Source organism: Schistocerca nitens, chromosome 2 (genome assembly GCF_023898315.1).
Source record: "Schistocerca nitens isolate TAMUIC-IGC-003100 chromosome 2, iqSchNite1.1, whole genome shotgun sequence".
NCBI classification, from domain to species: Eukaryota; Metazoa; Arthropoda; class Insecta; order Orthoptera; family Acrididae; genus Schistocerca; species Schistocerca nitens.
This window is the reverse complement of record NC_064615.1, coordinates 826,184,275-826,203,297: the sequence shown is the minus strand read 5'-3', so window position 1 is coordinate 826,203,297 and position 19,023 is coordinate 826,184,275. Positions and strand designations below refer to the sequence as shown.

Sequence of the window (19,023 nt, the reverse complement as noted above, 5' to 3'; positions counted from 1 at the left end):
TCTGGATGAGTTATCGAATATATTGCTTCCCCCTACTTATACCTCCCGAGGAGATGACGAATGTAAAATTAGAGAGATTAGAGTGCGCACGGAGGCTTTCAGTCGTTCTTCCCGCGAACCATACGCGACTGGAACAGGAAAGGGAGGTAATGACAGTGGCAAGTAAAGTGCACTCCGCCACACACCGTTGGGTGGCTTGCGGAGTATAAATGTAGATGTAGATGAAGTAGATATCAGTAACACTCTTCTTGAAAATCGAGAGAGCAAGGTCTTTTGTATCAGTCTGAATATCTTTCTAAATACACTTCATTTATTCCCTTGTGGAACTCATTCTTCCTCCAAAACGAAGCAATGGCCAGATAAAGTCCAAGCACAGTTATCAAATTCGATCAGTAGTCTTAACTAACTTACTGGAGCTACCTTAAATAAAGAACATACTTCAAAAATTTGCCAGTGATTAGGCTGCTTGCTTTAACTGCTTCTCCAAGTAGCTATAAATTTTGGTACATATTTTCCTGGTTACAGGACTGGAGTAGGTGGTGGTGGGAGGGTGCATGGGACAGGTTTTACACTGGGGGTGGTTACAAGGATAGGAGCCAGAGGGTAGGGAAGGTGGTTTGGGGATTTCATAGGGATGAACTAACAGGTTACGAAGGTTAGGTGGACGGCGGAAAGACACTCTTGGTCGAGTGGGGAGGATTTCATGAAGGATGGATCTCATTTCAGGGCAGGATTTGAGGAAGTCGTATCCCTGCTGGAGAGCCACATTCAGAGTCTGGTCCAGTCCCGGAAAGTATCCTGTCACAAGTGGGGCACTTTTGTGGTTCTTCTGTGGGGGATTCTGGGTTCGAGGGGATGAGGAAGTGGCTCTGGTTATTTGCTTCTGTACCAGGTCGGGAGGGTAGTTGCGAGATGCAAAAGCTGTTGTCAGGTTGTTGGTGTGATGGTTCAGGGATTCCGGACTGGAGCAGATTCGTTTTCCACGAAGACCTAGGCTGTAGGGAAGGGTCCGTTTGATGTGGAATGGGTGGCAGCTATCATAATGCAGGTACTGTTGCTTGTTGGTGGGTTTGATGTGGACGGACGTGTGAAGCTGGCCATTGGAAAGGTGGAGGTCAACGTCAAGGAAAGTGGCATGGGATTTAGAGTAGGACCAGGTGAATCTGAAGGAACCAAAGGAGTTGAGGTTGGAGAGGAAATTCTGAAGTTCTTCTTCACTGTGAGTCCAGATCATGAAGATGTCATCAATAAATCTGTACCAAACTTTGGGTTGGCAGGCCTGGGTAACCAAGAAGGCTTCCTCTAAGCGACCCATGAATAGGTTGGCGTACGAGGGGGCCATCCTGGTACCCATGGCTGTTCCCTTTAATTGTTGGTATATCTGGCCTTCAAAAGTGAAGAAGTTGTGGGTCAGGATGAAGCTGGCTAAGGTGATGAGGAAAGAGGTTTTCGGTAGGGTGGCACGTCGAACACCTGCCACCCTAACTAAAACCTCTTTCCTCATCACCTTAACCAGCTTCAGCCTAACCCACAACTTCTTCACTTTTGAAGGCCAGACATACCAACAATTAAAGGGAACAGCCATATGTACCAGGATGGCCCCCACGTACGCCAACTTATTCATGGGTCGCTTAGAGGAAGCCATCTTGGTTACCCAGGCCTGCCAACCCAAAGTTTGGTACAGATTTATTGATGACGTCTTCATGATCTGGACTCACAGTGAAGAACAACTCCAGAATTTCCTCTCCAACCTCAACTCCTTTGGTTCCAACAGATTCACCTGGTCCTACTCCAAATCCCATGCCACTTTCCTTGACGTTGACCTCCACCTCTCCAATGGCCAGCTTCACACGTCCGTCCACATCAAACCCACCAACAAGCAACAGTACCTCCATTATGACAGCTGCCACCCATTCCACATCAAACAGTCCCTTCCCTACAGCCTAGGTCTTCGTGGCAAACGAATCTGCTCCAGTCCGGAATACCTGAACCATTACACCAACAACCTGACAACAGCTTTCGCATCTCGCAACTACCCTCCCGACCTGGTACAGAAGCAAATAACCAGAGCCACTTCCTCATCCCCTCGAACCCAGAATCCCCCACAGAAGAACCACAAAAGTGCCCCACTTGTGACAGGATACTTTCCGGGACTGGACCAGACTCTGAATGTGGCTCTCCAGCAGGGATACGACTTCCTCAAATCCTGCCCTGAAATGAGATTCATCCTTCATGAAATCCTTCCCACTCCACCAAGAGTGTCTTTCCGCCGTCCACCTAACCTTCGTAACCTGTTAGTTCATCCCTATGAAATCCCCAAACCACCTTCCCTACCCTCTGGCTCCTATCCTTGTAACCGCCCCCGGTGTAAAACCTGTCCCATGCACCCTCCCACCACCACCTACTCCAGTCCTGTAACCCGGAAGGTGTACACGATCAAAGGCAGAGCCACATGTGAAAGCACCCACGTGATTTACCAACTGACCTGCCTACACTGTGATGCATTCTATGTGGGAATGACCAGCAACAAACTGTCCATTTGCATGAATGGACACAGGCAGACAGTGTTTGTTGGTAATGAGGATCACCCTGTGGCTAAACATGCCTTGGTGCACGGCCAGCACATCTTGGCACAGTGTTACACCGTCCGGGTTATCTGGATACTTCCCACCAACACCAACCTGTCCAAACTCCGGAGATGGGAACTTGCTCTTCAATATATCCTCTCTTCCCGTTACCCACCAGGCCTCAATCTCCGCTAATTTCAAGTTGCCGCCACTCATACCTCACCTGTCATTCAACATCATCTTTTCCTCTGTACTTCCGCCTCGTCTGACATCTCTGCCCAAACTGTTTGTCTTTAAATATGTCTGCTTGTGAGATGTCTGCTTGTGTCTGTATATGTGTGGATGGATATATGTGTGTGTGTGCGCGAGTGTATACCCGTCCTTTTTTCCCCCCTAAAATAAGTCTTTCCACTCCCGGGATTAGAATGACTCCTTACCCTCTCCCTTAAAACCCACATCCTTTTGTCTTTCCCTCTCCTTCTCTCTTTGCTGATGAGGCAACAGTTGGTTGCGAAAGCTTGAATTTTGTGTGTATGTTTGTTTGTCTATCGACGTGCCAGCGCTTTCGTTTGGTAAGTCACATCATCTTTGTTTTTAGCGACTCCCGAGACGGGCCAGCAACTGCCTCTTCACTCATTTTGATGTTTAGCACAACTGCACAATAAAAACACGCAGAACAGTACAGTGCAAAACAATAACGAAGCAGACGATAATGGCTACCTTGTACAACACAGTCAGCTATGTAATGTTGGCAGCAGTCGAAACTGCGTGCCTACCGAGGCCTCCCGACGTTTACCGACTTCTAACTATGCAGGACTAGGGAGAGGTCTGCCATCTAAAAGTTTACACACTGTATCCTTTTCATAATATTGTTAATATACAGGGTGATCCATTGATAGTGACCATCTCACGAAATAAGCAGCAAACGAAAAAACTACAAAGAACGAAACTCATCTAGCTTTTGAAGGGAAATCACAGGGCGCTATGGTTGGCCCGCTAGATGGCGCTGCCATAGGTCAAACGGATATCAACTGCACTTTTTAAATAGGAACCCCAATTTTTTATTACTTATTTGTGTAGTACGTAAAGAAATATGAATGTTTTAGTTGGACCACTTTTTTTGCTTTGTGATAGATGGTGCTGTAATAGTCACAAACGTATAAGTACGTGGTGTTACGTAACATTCCACCAGTGCGGACGGTATTTGCTTCGTAATACATTACCCATGTTAAAATGGACCGATGACCAATTGCGGAAAAGGTCAATATCGTGTCGATGTATGGCTATTGTGATCAAAATGCCCAACGGGTATGCGCTATGTATGCTGCTCGGTATCCTGGACGACATCATCCAAATGTCCGGCCCGTTCGCCAGACAGTTACATTATTTAAGGAAACAGGAAGCGTTCAGCCACATGTGAAACGTCAACCATGACCGGCAACAAATGATGACGCCCAAGTAGGTGTTTTAGCTGCTGTCGAGGATAACCCGCACATCAGTAGCTGACAAATTGCGTGAGAATCGGGAATCTCAAATACGTCTGTGTTGAGAATGCTACAGCAACATCGATTGCACCCGAACCAAATTTCTATGCACCAGGAATTGCATGGCGACGATTTTTTACGTTGTGTTGAGTTCTGCCACTGGGCACAAGAGAAATTACGGGACGATGACAGATTTTTTGCACGCATTCTATTTAGCGACCAAGTGTCATTCACCAACAGCGGTCATGTAAACCGGCATAATACGGACTACTGGGCAACGGAAAATCCACGATGGCTGCGACAAGTGGAACATCAGCGACCTTGGCGGGTTAATGTATGGTGTGGCATTATGGGAGGGAGGATAATTGGCCCCCATTTTATCGATGGCAATCTAAATGGTGCAACGTATGCTGATTTCCTACGTAATGTTCTACCGATGTTACTACAAGATGTTTCACTGCATGACAGAATGGCGATGTACTTCCAACATGATGGATGTCTGGCACATAGCTCGCGTATGGTTGAAGCGGTATTGAATACCATATTTCATGACAGGTGGATTGGTCGTCGAAGCACCATACCATGGCCCGCATGTTCACCGGATCTGACGTCCTTGGATTTCTTTCTGTGGGGAAAGTTGAAGGATATCTGCTATCATGATCCACGGACAACACCTGACAACATGCATCAGCGCATTGTCGATGCATGTGCGAACATTACTACTCGCTGTTGAGAGGAATGTCGTTACACATATTGCCAAATGCACTGAGGTTGACGGACATCATTTTGAGCATTTATTGCATTAATGTGGTATTTACAGGTAATCACGCTGTAACAGCATGCGTTCTTAGAAATGATAAGTTCACAAAGGTACATGTATCACATTGGAACAACCGAAATAAAATGTTCAAGTGTACCTACGTTCTGTATGTTAGTTAAAAAAAAAAAACCTACCTGTTACCAACTGTTCGTCTAAAATTGTGAACCATAGGTTTGTGACTATTACAGTGCCATCTATCACACAGCCAAAAAAGTGGTCCAACTAAAACATTCATATTTCTTTACGTACTACATGAATATGTAATAAAAATTTGGGGTTCCTATATATATATATATTAAAAAAAAAAAAAAAAAACCACAGTTGATATCTGTCTGACCTATGGCAGCACCATCTAGCGGACCAACCATAGCACCATCTGGTTTCCCCCTTCAAGCTAGACAAGTTTCGTTCTTTGTAGTTTTTTCGTTTGATGCTTATTTCTTGAGATATTTGGCCCGGTCACGATCAATGGACCACCCTGTATACTTAACTACTGTGAGTCTGAATATCTTACATTCTGTTTTGTCTTGACCTTCTGCATCCAGTGAATATTTATTTAAAGCAATATCATTTCAGCACCTTTTCAGTCTCAAAAATGTTGAATGTTAATGCATAGTCACTGCAACCAGACAACTCATAACTAAGAAAAGTGACCTGGCTGCCTGCTTTAATTGTTTCTCCAAGTCTCCATATTCTGATACGAATTTTTGTAATATAATTTCAACAGTAGTCTGTAGGCTTTCACTGTAAGAAGTCAATATAGGAAGGATGGGAGGAAGATTTAACATGTCTTTGACAATAAGCTCATCAGAGACAGAGCATTGATTTGTACAGTCCTAAGATGGTGAAGGAAATAGATATGCCCTTTAAAAGGGATCATATCGGCAACTGCTTGGCTGATTAAGGGTAGCCGTGCAAAAACTAAGTTAGGAAGGCCGGATGAATATTTGTAGCCTCCTACTACCAAACGTGGGAGCAGTGGGTTAACCACTGCAACACTACATTCGGTCTTCCAGTGACAAAGTGATTTTATATACACAGCCCCATCACATTAATGTGACCACTACCTATGTTTGATGACAATATGCAATAACCACTAAACCACTCACAATTTAAAAAGGGAAATGGATAGGTTAAAGTTAGATATAGTGGGAATTAGTGAAGTTCGGTGGCAGGAGGAACAAGACTTTGGGTCAGGTGAATACAGGGTTATAAATACAAAATCAAATAGGGGTAATGAGGGGTAGGTTTAATTATGAATAAAAAAAACAGAGTGCACGTAAGCTACTACAAACAGCATAGTGAACGCATTATTGTGGCCAAGATAGACACGAAGCTCATGCCTACTACAGTAGTACAAGTTTATATGCCAACTAGCTCTGCAGATGATGAAGAAATTGATGAAATGTATGATGAGATAAAAGAAATTATTCAGGTAGTGAAGGGGGATGAAAATTTAATAGTCATGGGTGACTGGAATTCGTGAGTAGGAAAAGGGAGAGAAGAAAACGTATTAGGTGAATATGGATTGGGGGTAAGAAACAAAAGAGGAAGCCGTCTGGTAGAATTTTGCACAGAGCATAACTTAATCATAGCTAACACTTGGTTCAAGAATCATAAAAGAAGGTTGTATACATGGAAGAATCCTGGAGATACTAGATGGTTTCAGAGAGATTATATAATGGTAAGACAGAGATTTAGGAACCAGGTTTTAAATTGTAAGACATTTCCAGGGGCAGATGTGGACTCTGACCACAATCTATTGGTTATCAACTGCAGATTAAAACTGAAGAAACTGCGCAAAGGTGGGAATTTAAGGAGTTGGGATCTGGATAAACTGACTAAACCAGAGGTTCTACAGAGTTTCAGGGAGAGCATAAGGGAATAATTGACAGGAATGGGGGAAAGAAATACAGTAGAAGAAGAATGGGTAGCTCTGAGGGATGAAGTAGTGAAGGCAGCAGAGGATCAAGTAGGTAAAAAGACAAAGACTAGTAGAAATCCTTGGGTAACAGAAGAAATATTGAATTTAATTGATGAAAGGAGAAAATATAAAAATGCAGTAAATGAAGCAGGCATAAAAGAATACAAACGTCTCAAAAATGACATCGGCTGGACGTGCAAAATTGCTAAGCAGGGATGGCTAGAGGACAAATGTCAGGATGTAGGGGCAAGATAGATACTGCATACAGGAAAATTAAAGAGACCTTTGGAGAAAAGAGAGCCACTTGTATGAATATCAAGAGCTCAGATGGAAACCCAATTCTAAGCAAAGAAGGGAAAGCAGAAAGGTGGAAGGAGTATATAGAGGGTCTATACAAGGGCGATGTACTTGAGGACAATATTATGCAAATTGAAGAGTATGTAGATGAAGATGAAACGGGAGACACGATACTGCGTGAAGAGTTTGACAGAGCACTGAAAGACCTGAGTCGAAACAAGGTGCCGGGAGTAGACAACATTCCATTAGAACTACTGACGGCCTTGTGAGAGCCAGTCCTGACAAAACTCTACCATACGGTGAGCAAGATGTATGAGACAGGGGCATTACCCTCAGACTTCAAGAAAAATATAATAATTCCAATCCCAAAGAAAGCAGGTGCTGACAGATGTGAAAATTACCAAACTATCAGTTTAATAAGTCACAGCTGCAAAATACTGACATGAATTCTTTACAGTCGAATGGAAAAACTGGTAGAAGACGACCTCAGGGAAGATCAGTTTGGATTCCGTAGAAATATTGGAACATGTGAGGCAATACTGACCTTTCGACTTATCTTAGAAGAAAGATTAAGGAAAGGAAACCTACATTTCTAGCATTTGTAGACGTAGAGAAAGCTTTGACAATGTTGACTGGAATAATTTCTTTCAAATTCTAAAGGTGGCAGGGGTAAAATACACGGAGCGAAAGGCTATTTACAATTTGTATAGAAACCAGATGGCAGTTATAAGAGTCGAGGGGCATGAAAGGGAAGCAGAGGTTGGGTACGGAGTGAGACAGGGTTGTAGCCTCTCCCCGATGTTATTCAATCTGTATATTGAGGAAGCAGTAAAGGAAAAAAAGAAAAATTCGGAAAGCTATTAAAGTCCATGGAGAAGAAATAAAAACTTTGAGCTTCTCCGATGGCATTGTAATTCTGTCAGAGACAGCAAAGGACTTGGAAGAGCAGTTGAACGGAATGGACAGTGTCTTGAAAGGGGGATATAGAATGAACATCAACAAAAGCAAAACGAGGATAATGGAATGTAGTTCTAATTAGGTCGGGTGACGCTGAGGGAATTAATTAGGAAATGAGACACTTAGAGTAGTAAAGGGGTTTTGCTATTTGGGTAGCAAAATAACTGATGATGGTCGAAGTAGAGAGAATATAAAATGTAGACTGGCAATGGCAAGGAAAGCGTTTCTGAAGAAGAGAAATTTGTTAACATCAAGTATAGATTTAAGTGTCAGGAAGTCGTTTCTGAAAGTATTTGTATGGAGTGTAGCCATGTATGGAAGTGAAACATGGACAATAAATAGTGTGGACAAGAAGATAATAGAAGCTTTCGAAATGTGGTGCTACAGAAGAATACTGAAGATTAGATGGGTAGATTAAATAACTCATGAGGAGGTACTGAATAGAATTGGGGAGAAGAGTAGTTTGTGGCACGACTTGACAAGAAGAAGGGACCTCTTGGTAGGACATGTTCTGAGGCAGCAGGGGATCACAAATTTAGCATTGGAGGGCAGCGGAGATGGTAAAAATCATAGAGGGAGACCAAGAGATGAATACACTAAGCAGTTTAAGAAGGATGTAGGTTGCAGTAGGTATTGGGAGATGAAAAAGCTTGCACAGGATAGAGTTGCATGGAGAGCTGCATCAAACCAGTCTCAGGACTGAAGACCACAACCACAACAATAACAACAACAACATTTACAGATGGCAAGAGGCAGCACTATCAGTGGGAGGTATGTAAAGCTTATTTGGGGGATGTGGAAAACAGTGAAGTTGTTGTCGTTGAGCAGAAATGGAGTGATGTACCTGACGACCAAAAGGGCATGTTCTTTGCCTTTCGAGCTACAGGTGTAAGCATTTCCGAAACAGTTAAGTTCACAAACTGTTTGCATGCTGCTGTGGTTAAAGTATACTGCAGATGGCAAAATGGTGCTATCCAAAATGGCACTGAGGCAACTGTAGTGCACCACAGGCCAAAGATAACAGGGTTGAATGACGACTGCGGAGATGCATAGAACTGAATAGATGTACAACTGTTGAGCATGTGACCTCCCAGATGAACCAAGTGGCTACCAACAGTCTCTCCTCAATGACAGTCCAGTGAACATTGCTGCATATGGGCCTCCGCAGCAGGTGCCTGGTTTATGCACCCATGCTGACGGACTATTCATCACTGACAAAGGCTAGAACTTCCACACCAATATCGCTACTGCATGGCAACAGATAGCCTTTTCAGGTGAAACATGTTTTATGCTCTAAAATGTCTGAAAGCAAACATCCTGCAACCATCGTTGGAAAGGTCCAGGAAGAGGAGGGAGCGTTATGGATTGGGGAATGTTTTGTGGCATTTCCTAGGTGATTTCATCATTCTGGAAGGCACAATGGACCAACCCAAGTATGCATCTGTCTTGGGGCTCATGTCCACCACTAAATGCCTTTGTTTCTCCTCATCACAATGGCACATACCTGCAGGGCAGTGCAACATGTCACTCAGCTCACAGTGAACGTGTGTGGTTCAAAGAGCATGAAAATGAGTTTATCGTACTCTCCTAGGCACCAAACTCCCCAGATTTAAATCTGACCGAGAACCTGTGGGACCATCTCAACTGGGCTATTCACACCTTGGGTCCTCAATGAAGAAACACGGCTCCACATCCCTGGTGGTACGTTACAAAATGTCACTTACTCTCTCCCTGCACATATCACAGCAGTCAACACTGTGATGGACTACGAGAGTGAGAGAGAGAGAGAGAGAGAGAGAGAGAGAGAGAGAGAGAGAGAGAGAGTATTGCATAGTCCGTAACATTTCATTGTCTGTTACAAAAGATGCTTGATGGGCTAGTACACAGGAAACTATGGATGGTGGTGGTCATTCACTTCATAGGTGAAATAATTCACCTGTTCCAAACAATTGTATAAAAACAACTACAACCTACTGAGCTATCATGTATGTAATGAATTTTCTGAGTGCACTGAGTTACGAAAACAGAAACTTATGTAGGCAACCACTTACAAGTCTCCAAAGGCTTCCATATGTTTTCTTATGTGCAGGAGCCACCAGATTGAGTTCTTATGTATTATGATTCCAGTAAATTATGTGAGTTTCAGAATTTTTTTTAAATTATAACAGTGCATTATTAGCCTCTTCCTCTCAATGTATCTTTCATGTTTTAGACTTCCATATATAAAACTGTTTAGGAATAGAACATATTATATTCATCATACTTACTGTCAATGTTGTATTGAGCAAGGATGGTGACCTTATCAGCTGGTTTGGCCAGTTCATATGCAGCTTCCTCTGCTGTTGCATGCTGAAGGTCAGTGCCATTATATTCTAAAATTTGGTCACCAGTCCTAAGGGATAAAAAAACCAGCCTTTGCTTACCTTTTCACATATCTAAACGATTAATTTGTCAGAGTACTTAGATGTAACTATTTATTTTGTTTAAATATCATGTCACTTCTATGAAATGAGTGTACATATTTCACTATCAAGTTAGTCAAATCACATCTTACATAAAACAGGATTAACCACCACCACTTCTTGCTGTCAATAAGTAATAAACGGGTCATTCCATGTCAAGTCACCCAGGCCTTGACACCAACCATGTCAGATTTTGATGAAACTTGGTACAATAACTTCTTTTATCATCCTGAAAGCACTTGTAAAATTTTTTTGCTCTATCTCTTATAGTTTTTTTTTATAAATTTTTGAAGTTTTTAGATTTGGCGTTGTTTCAGCAGTCGGAAACTGTAACTTAAACGTGTCCTCACAACTAAAAAAATTTGTATATTAAAGAATACTCAAGATACCAGTACGAAATTTTGGAATAAGTTTGTGTATTATATCTAAATGTTAAAAAAAATTACCATAAAGATATATTAAATTCTTCCAAATGAAAAAAAATTTTCAAGTTTTTATTTTTTTTTTTTAGCTAACGGATGTTTAGTTTTACAAAAACTGCAATATCTAGAGTCTCAGACCTGATAGAAAGCTCAAATTTGTTTTAAAATACTCTTAATTGTATAGGCTATTAGATAAAAGAAAAATTATGTTGACTTTTTAACCTGTTTGATAGTTATCTAATTTTTAAAATAATATTAATTATATTTTAAAAATAAAAAATACCAAGTGACTTAGACACCGAAAATAAGTTTTTGTCTTCTTGGAGTAACAATGTACACTTGGATTTTGTATTGTTACTCCTGTGTTTTGAAGTAAAAAATTATTACAGTGTTAAATAGTGCTTGGATAGTATTTTATTAAGTTTATTCGAACTCTCATTAAGTACTGTTACTTAGTTTACAGAGATTCTTTTCCAATATCCTATAAAAGTAACCACAACAGTAATCAGACCAAAAGTGAAATCAGTATGTCAGATATTCAAACCTGTAGTGTAGGGTTATTTAAAAAATCTGACTGTTTCCAAACAACCTACACACCTTCAAAAAAGTTACAACGGGTATCAGAATTGAGTGAGGAAGAGAAAGATTTGATCCACTTACGATCTGGAATTAATCTGTGTGAATTTAAGAATATATGTTCACACCACAGCTACTACTTTTTAAATGTTTTTGAAAAGTATCAAACAACATGTGTAGACCCACTAAAAAAACACAAAAAGCCCATCAAAAAATCGTTGAGAAGTGTAGGCTTGGATCTTTCTAAACAATTACTGACAAAAAATATTAGCATAAAACCTGGACAAAAGCTTTGCTCAACATGCCGTAACTTTTGTGAGGAAAAATTAAGAGTTGAAGTCAATGAAAGTGAAACAGATGATGAAGTCATGGTTGAATTAGAATCATTGGAATCCAGAAATGAATCCCTTGTACAAACAAACATTTCTCTTGATTATTTAGGTTTAACACCGATAAAGCTTCATGGCTTGTCAGAACAAAGTAAAGGGTCTTATTTTAAAAGGAAGGTTAGCAGTATTGAAAAGACTGCCAAAAATGCGGTTTCAAAAGCATTAAAATATGATGCACCAAGTTCTGATGATGACGAAGAAGATAAAAGTGTGGTTGAGAAAGCAAAGGATTTTGATGTAATGATTTCTCTTATGAAAGAGAAGATTTCATCTGTTGGGAGGTCTAGAAAAATCCAGATTCTGACCTTGGCTCCAGATTCTTGGACTCGAAATAAAGTGATGAAAGAATTTAATGTAAGTGAGTACATGGTGCGACAGGCTAGAAAACTAAAATCTGAAAAGGGTATTTTGGAAACTCCTGGTCCAAAAAAAGGTAAAACTCTTTCTGAAAATACAGCAAGACTTGTAACAGATTTTTATGAAAAGGATGAAAGTTCCAGAGTGCTACCTGGAACAAAAGACAAAGTAAGTGTTCAAACAAATGTGTACATGCAAAAAAGACTCATTTTGTGTAACTTGAGAGAACTCTATTATTCTTTCAAATGGGAGAATCCTGAGGTAGAAGTAGGATTTTCAAAATTTTGTTTCTTGAGACCTAAATGGTGTATCCTTGCTGGTGCTGCAGGCACACACACTGTATGTGTATGCAGTATCCACCAGAATGTTAAACTATTACTGGATGCTGTGAAAATTGAAGAATCTTATAAAGACCTAATTAAGATGCTTGTGTGCAACACGGAAAACCAAAACTGCATGCTACATCATTGCGACAGCTGTCCTGCAAATACTGCACTAACTGAGTACTTAACTGAAAAACTAAGTGAAGATTACGATTTAGAAGAAGAAATTGTAATCAGTTAGTGGGTTAACACAGACAGGGCAGAAATGATCAAACAGTCTATCAGTGTTGAAGACTACATTTCTTTATTGGTTAGGTCATTGGAAAAGCTCACCCCGCACTCGTTTATAGCAAAATCCCAATCAGCAGCCTTTAAAAGATTGAAAGAAGACCCACCACCCAAAACAGCAATTATTGTCATGGATTTCAGTGAAAATTATTCCTTTGTTATACAAAATGAGATCCAAAGTTACCACTGGAATAGAGGTGGTTCTACTCTACACCCAGTTGGAGTTTTTCTAAGAAATGAGGAAAACAATGTTTTTGTTTCCAACCACTGTTTTATTAGTGACGACCAAGAACATGACACTGGTTTTGTTAACTTTGTACAAAAAGAAATTACAAAGTGGCTGTCATTACATCATACTGACATTGACTCAGTTCACTACTCTACAGATGGTTGTGCTGGGCAGTACAAAAATAGAAACAGTTTTAAAAATTTGACTGAACACTTGAGAGACTAATTTGAAGGCCCAACACTCTTTTTTTGCAACAAGTCATGGGAAGTCAATTTGTGATGGCCTAGGAGGAACTATTAAAAGAATTTTAAGGAAAGCCAGTCTACAGCTTTCAGACGAAGAACAAATAATGACAGCAATCGATGTGTACAAGTTTTGTGAAAAAAATATTGAAAACATTCATTTTCACTTTATTGACAAAAAAGAAGCTGATTTGCTACGGTTAAAACTAGAAAAACGTTTTTCAGCAACCCGAACCATTCCTGGAACTAGAAGTTTTCATAACTTCAAACCACTTCCAACAAACAACCTTGAAATTAGAAGGACTACAGATAGTGTAAAACCCTCCTTAGTCTTTTCTTTCCATTCTTCTTCTGATTGGGTTCGTGTTGAACCATCCGTAAATAGCTATGTGGCTGCAAATTATGATGGTAACTGGTACTTTGGACTGGTAAAAACAATATTCAATGATGAAGAAGATGCAGAAATTCTATTTCTACATCCTTCAGGACCAGCTGCATCATTTTATTGGCCTGAAAGAGAAGATTCCTGCATAGTGCCTTTGGAGCACATAGTCTGTGTAGTAGACGCACCTCAATCAAGCGGCACTGGGAGAATGTATTACTTCAAAAAAGACTGTATCAAAAGAACTGAAAGCTCTTGGATGAAGTGGAAAAACAGTTTGAATCAGCATTAATGTTTATTAAAAAGACAAAATTACTCAAAAAATTCAATGTTTTGAGCAATCAGTTGGGTTATACATAAGTGTCGTAAGTAAACTATCTTCGTACATAATTCTAATGTAATCTACTATAATTAATAAACATGTTAAAAAGCCATCATTATTTTTGTTTTATCAAGTAGCCTATATGTTTAAGAGTAAATTAAAACAAATTTGAGCATTCTATAAGGTCTGAGACTCTAGATATTGCAATTCTTATAAAACAAAACATCCGTTAAAAAAAAAAAGAAAAAATACATATATATTTTTTTTCATAGAAAATATTAATATATTTTAATAGCATCATTTTTATCTTCAAATACGTATAATAAATAAACTTGCTGCAAAAATTCATGATGTTATCTAAAAGAGTTTTTAAGATAAGCAAATTTAAAGTTTTGAATACAAATTAAATTGACCATTTCCGAAGGTTCAGAAAACGCAAAACATAAAAACTTTAAAAATTTATAAAAAAAAAACTGTAAGAGATACAGCAAAAAAAAATTGCAGGTGTTGTCAGGATGGTATTAGAACCATTTGAGCCAAATTTCATGAAAATCTAAGGAGGTGGGTGTAAAATTTATTTTTTATTGGGTGATTTGATATGGAATGACCCAAACAGAATAAATATCTGAGAAGACAAATTGAACTGCAGGATGTAAAAATAAATGCAAGATGCAGATTAGTCACTGACACTAGAAGAATTGATGCTCTTGTAACGGAATTCCACTATTATGTATATGTACCACTACTTCTCAGGTTTGATGGCAGATCGTAAAAATCAGTCTGACATGATATTTCAGCACAGCATCTGGTAACTATTTTCAGAAGAGAGGCTTCTGCTGTGTTTGGCAGAATTTAGCAACAACTTTTCATCTGAAGACAGTAGCCAGGTGGACTGCTGCAATATTACATCAAGTTGCTTTTATGAACAATTAGCAGAGCTAAGAAGAATATCATAAAGCAATATGAAATTGTAAATCAAAGATGAAGGAAATAATCCCAAAACTCATTCACTGAAAGTAATTTATGGAAGCCACTATAACAACTAGACAGCTATAAGTCCGTAACTACTGAACACTGGACACATTCTTAATGGAACTTTTTGTTTTTTTGCAAGAAACTGCTCATAATACCCCTCCCCGCAATTAACTGTTCCTCCTGAAATTATGGAGACTATGTCGGACTGGGTTATAGTAGGGACACAGAGGTGGTGGGAAGATGAGAAATTTAGATGCCTGTGTTCCAAGCAGATGTTGCCATAGGCCGCAAACTGTACAAGTTGTTGTTGTTGATGATGATGATGATGATGATGATGATGATGATGTGCATCAGATTTTCACTGCAGCAAATATGGCATGTTCTTGTTAAAGGTACAGCATGTTTCTTACCGTAAACCAGCATTATGGGCCACAGAATCTGGCTGCACACCATGAACAAAGATGCCAACAGCATTTCCACCCACCAAACTCACACCCAAGTGACTGCTTTTTCTTGTTTCAAGAAAAAGATACCGAGGTTCACGAACCGGAATCTTATTTGCATCATCTGGGCTTCTGGAAACAACAATCTACATCAACACGTAACTACAACTAATAAAATGAAATAAATATATTTTTATATAAGGTTATAGAAACTTACATTAATTTAACTCATAGTTTATTAACTTACTCCACAGAAGAAAGCTATCAACAACACATAATAAAAAATTTAAAGTACGCTCCAAGTAACTGTCCAAATAGTACATGATAACATATTATCCAAAATGAATGAACTAATTTCATGGTGGATTATTTTACTATGAAGCTCCATAATTTCGACGTAGTCCCAGGTATTCTCATGATGCTCACATTTTATTTTCTGCCTTACAAGTGTTCAATACAGATGATGTTTCCCCCTTCAAATCTTCCAGTTGCATGATTATGCTCCAGATAGATAAATCTTTGATCCTGAGATCATTAGAGATGAAGTACAAGCTTGGGTTGGGGAAAAGTGCAAAAGAAAATTGGCAGTGTCCTTTTTCAATGAACCATCCTGGCATCTACTGAAAGTGTAAATCTGAGGAGTCAGATGGGAATCTGAATGTTGGTCCTTTAGTCTGGAAGTCCAGCATTAAACTGAATGAAACATCTAATGAACTCCGAGGATCACGGTATGTTAGTACGCATCACCTTCATATGTCCAATGTTGCAATTGGCACTGATAATGAAGTTTGTAGGGCAACAAATAAAACCCTCAGTATTAGTGCAATACCTATGCCATGATTAAAACTGTTTGGTACTTTTATTGAATAAATCATTTTTTTTTATAATTTTATACTTTATATGATTATATTATAATATTTTAAAGCTGTATCCCTTCACTGGACTAACTTGCTAATTGTTGATAGTTTTATTTTAATTGTGTGAACTTAGCCCAACAGTCGTGTCAGTTCTGTCTCAAAAATTAAGCAGTATATGAACACAATGGATCAAAGGACTAAAATCTACCAGGTGATCAAAAAGTCAGTATAAATTTGAAAACTGAATAAATCATGGAATAATGTAGATAGAGAGGTACAAATTGACACACATGCTTGGAATGACATGGGGTTTTATTAGAACCAAAAAAATACAAAAGTTCAAAAAATGCCCGACAAATGGCGCTTCATCTGATCAGAATAGCAATAATCAGCATAACAAAGTGAGACAAAGCAAAGATGATGTTTTTTTACAGGAAATGTTTAATATGTGCACCATCACTCCTCAACAATAGCTGTAGTCTAGGAATAATGTTGTGAACAGCACTGTAAAGCATGTCCGGAGTTATGGTGAGGCATTGGCGTCGGATGTTGTCTTTCAGCATCCCTAGAGATGTCGGTCGATCATGATACACTTGCGACTTCAGGTAACCCCAAAGCCAATAATCGCACGGACTGAGGTCTGGGAGGCCAAGCATGATGAAAGTGGCGGCTGAGCACACAATCATCGCCAAACGACATGCACAAGAGATCTTTCACGTGTCCAGTAATAAGAGATGGAGTGCCATCCTGCATAAAAATCGTACGTTCCAGCAGGTGTTTATCAGCCAGACTGGGGATGATGCAATTCTGTAACATATCGGCGTACCTCTCACCCGTCACAGTAGCAGTTACAAAACCATAATCACGCATTTCCTCGAAGAAAAAAGGCCCGATAATGGTAGATGTGGTAAATCTAATCCATACTGTGACTTTCTCGACGTGCAATGGAGTTTCCACGACAGTTCTAGGATTTTCGGTAGCCCAAATTCTGCAGTTGTGGGTGTTGACGACCCTCGGAGCGTGAAATGAGCTTCGTCGGTCCACAACACATTACTAAACCAATCGTCATCTTCCGCCATTTTTTGAAACGCCCACACCGCAAATGCCCTCCACTTCACTAAATCGCCAGGTAACAGTTCATGATGCTGATGGATTTTGTATGGATAGCATCAGAGGGTACGCCTAAGTCCCAACCAAACAGTAGTGTATGGAATGCCGGTGCGACGTGCGACGGCACGAGTGCCGATTTCCCCGTGCATAGACAAACCCGCTACAGTCTCCATTTCGTCCTGAACTGTCTCAGCAGCATTACGCCTTATGCTCGGTCAGTCACTACGGGGGCTATTGTCTAAACAACCCTTGGCTTCGAACTTCGAAATCATTCTCGCCACAGCTGCATTTGTCAACGGACCTTTACCCGTTCGAATCCCCTTCCTATGGCGATAAGATCGTAACACTGAACTAGCACATTCCCCATTCTGATAATACAGCTTCACTAAAAACACCTTTTCAGGTAACGTCAACATGCTGCGACTGCTCCTTTTATACACGATTGTCATGCGCAGTCACTGACGTTTTGCTGTCCAGCACTATCTGTCGGACATTTTGTGATATTTGTTGTTTTTTTTTTTTTTTTTTTTTTTTTTTCCTAATAAAACTCCATGTCATTCCAAGCATGTGTGTCAATTTTTACCTCTCTATCTACATTATTCCGTGGTTTATTAAGTTTTCAAATTTATACTGACTTTTTGATCACCCTGTATATGGACGGAAATGAAAATTTTGTGTAAAAGATAATGTGAAAAATAATGCCATCTCGGTGGTGCTTGACTGACACAACACAAAAATCAGCAATTTTCATTAAATGTTGCAAACTTTTGTAGCATTTTCCGGTGTAAAAATATTTTGCAGGTATCGGTGCTAAGCACTATCAGAACTATCCTTGTGCTTCACTTATAAAGCTTCAAACAGTAGAAGTATATTTTATTTGTTGGCCATTACTCAGTCAAATTTGCATGAGACAAAGATTACCTGCAATAGCAGCTTCAGTGTAGGCTCTGTGACTTCTGATGCATGGCACAATTATAACTGATTTAAAATTGTTACTGATGTCTACCACTTAATTTGTACACTGGACAAATACAGTTTGTTTTAATAGATGCATTACATAGTTAGTTGCAGGCCAACCAACCTCTCGCTTGACTTTTCTTGTAATTCAAAGATTGCACATGGAACAACAGTTGGAGTGCAGCATCAAAACAAATCCAGACCTAGTAATGCACGTAGGATAAAACAGGATGCAGCAGCACTGTTCGCTGTTTCTGGTATCCCTAGACTGCATGCCCCACTTATTCTGCTAGTTTACGGCTGCAGGTAGTTCAATCTAGAAAGACACTGCATGTTGCTTTTGTTCTTTTCACCTAACTGTTACATCAAGCTTGATTTAAACAGTTGCTTTACAACCTGGGCCATCTGGATCCTCTCCTCCACCACTGGTTGTTCTGAAACGTGCAGATGGGAGTTATCCTTACAACACATTCTCTGCTCCCAAAATCATCCCAGCCACAGCCTATGGTAATCTAGTGTTCCCACACCCTCCACCCAACAGTTTTCGTGCCCTCACCCTATCGCCTCCTCCTTTCTCACATTTCCTCGCCCTCTTTGTGTGCTGCCCTCTGACAATGTACCCACCCATCATGGAAGGTTA

At 39.9% G+C, this 19,023-nt stretch overlaps 1 protein-coding gene across 1 annotated transcript in view; it reads right to left on the bottom strand.

Annotated features, from left to right (window-relative positions):
• LOC126237091 (disks large homolog 5-like) overlaps window positions 1-19,023 on the bottom strand; it is a 212,172-nt gene that overhangs the window by 60,288 nt on the left and 132,861 nt on the right. The window contains exons 21-22 of the mRNA XM_049946894.1: window positions 15,427-15,591; window positions 10,317-10,441 (exon numbers count right to left, since the gene is read on the bottom strand). Of these exons, the coding sequence (XP_049802851.1) occupies window positions 10,317-10,441; window positions 15,427-15,591 (290 nt within the window). The remainder of the gene's footprint in view (window positions 1-10,316; window positions 10,442-15,426; window positions 15,592-19,023) is intronic.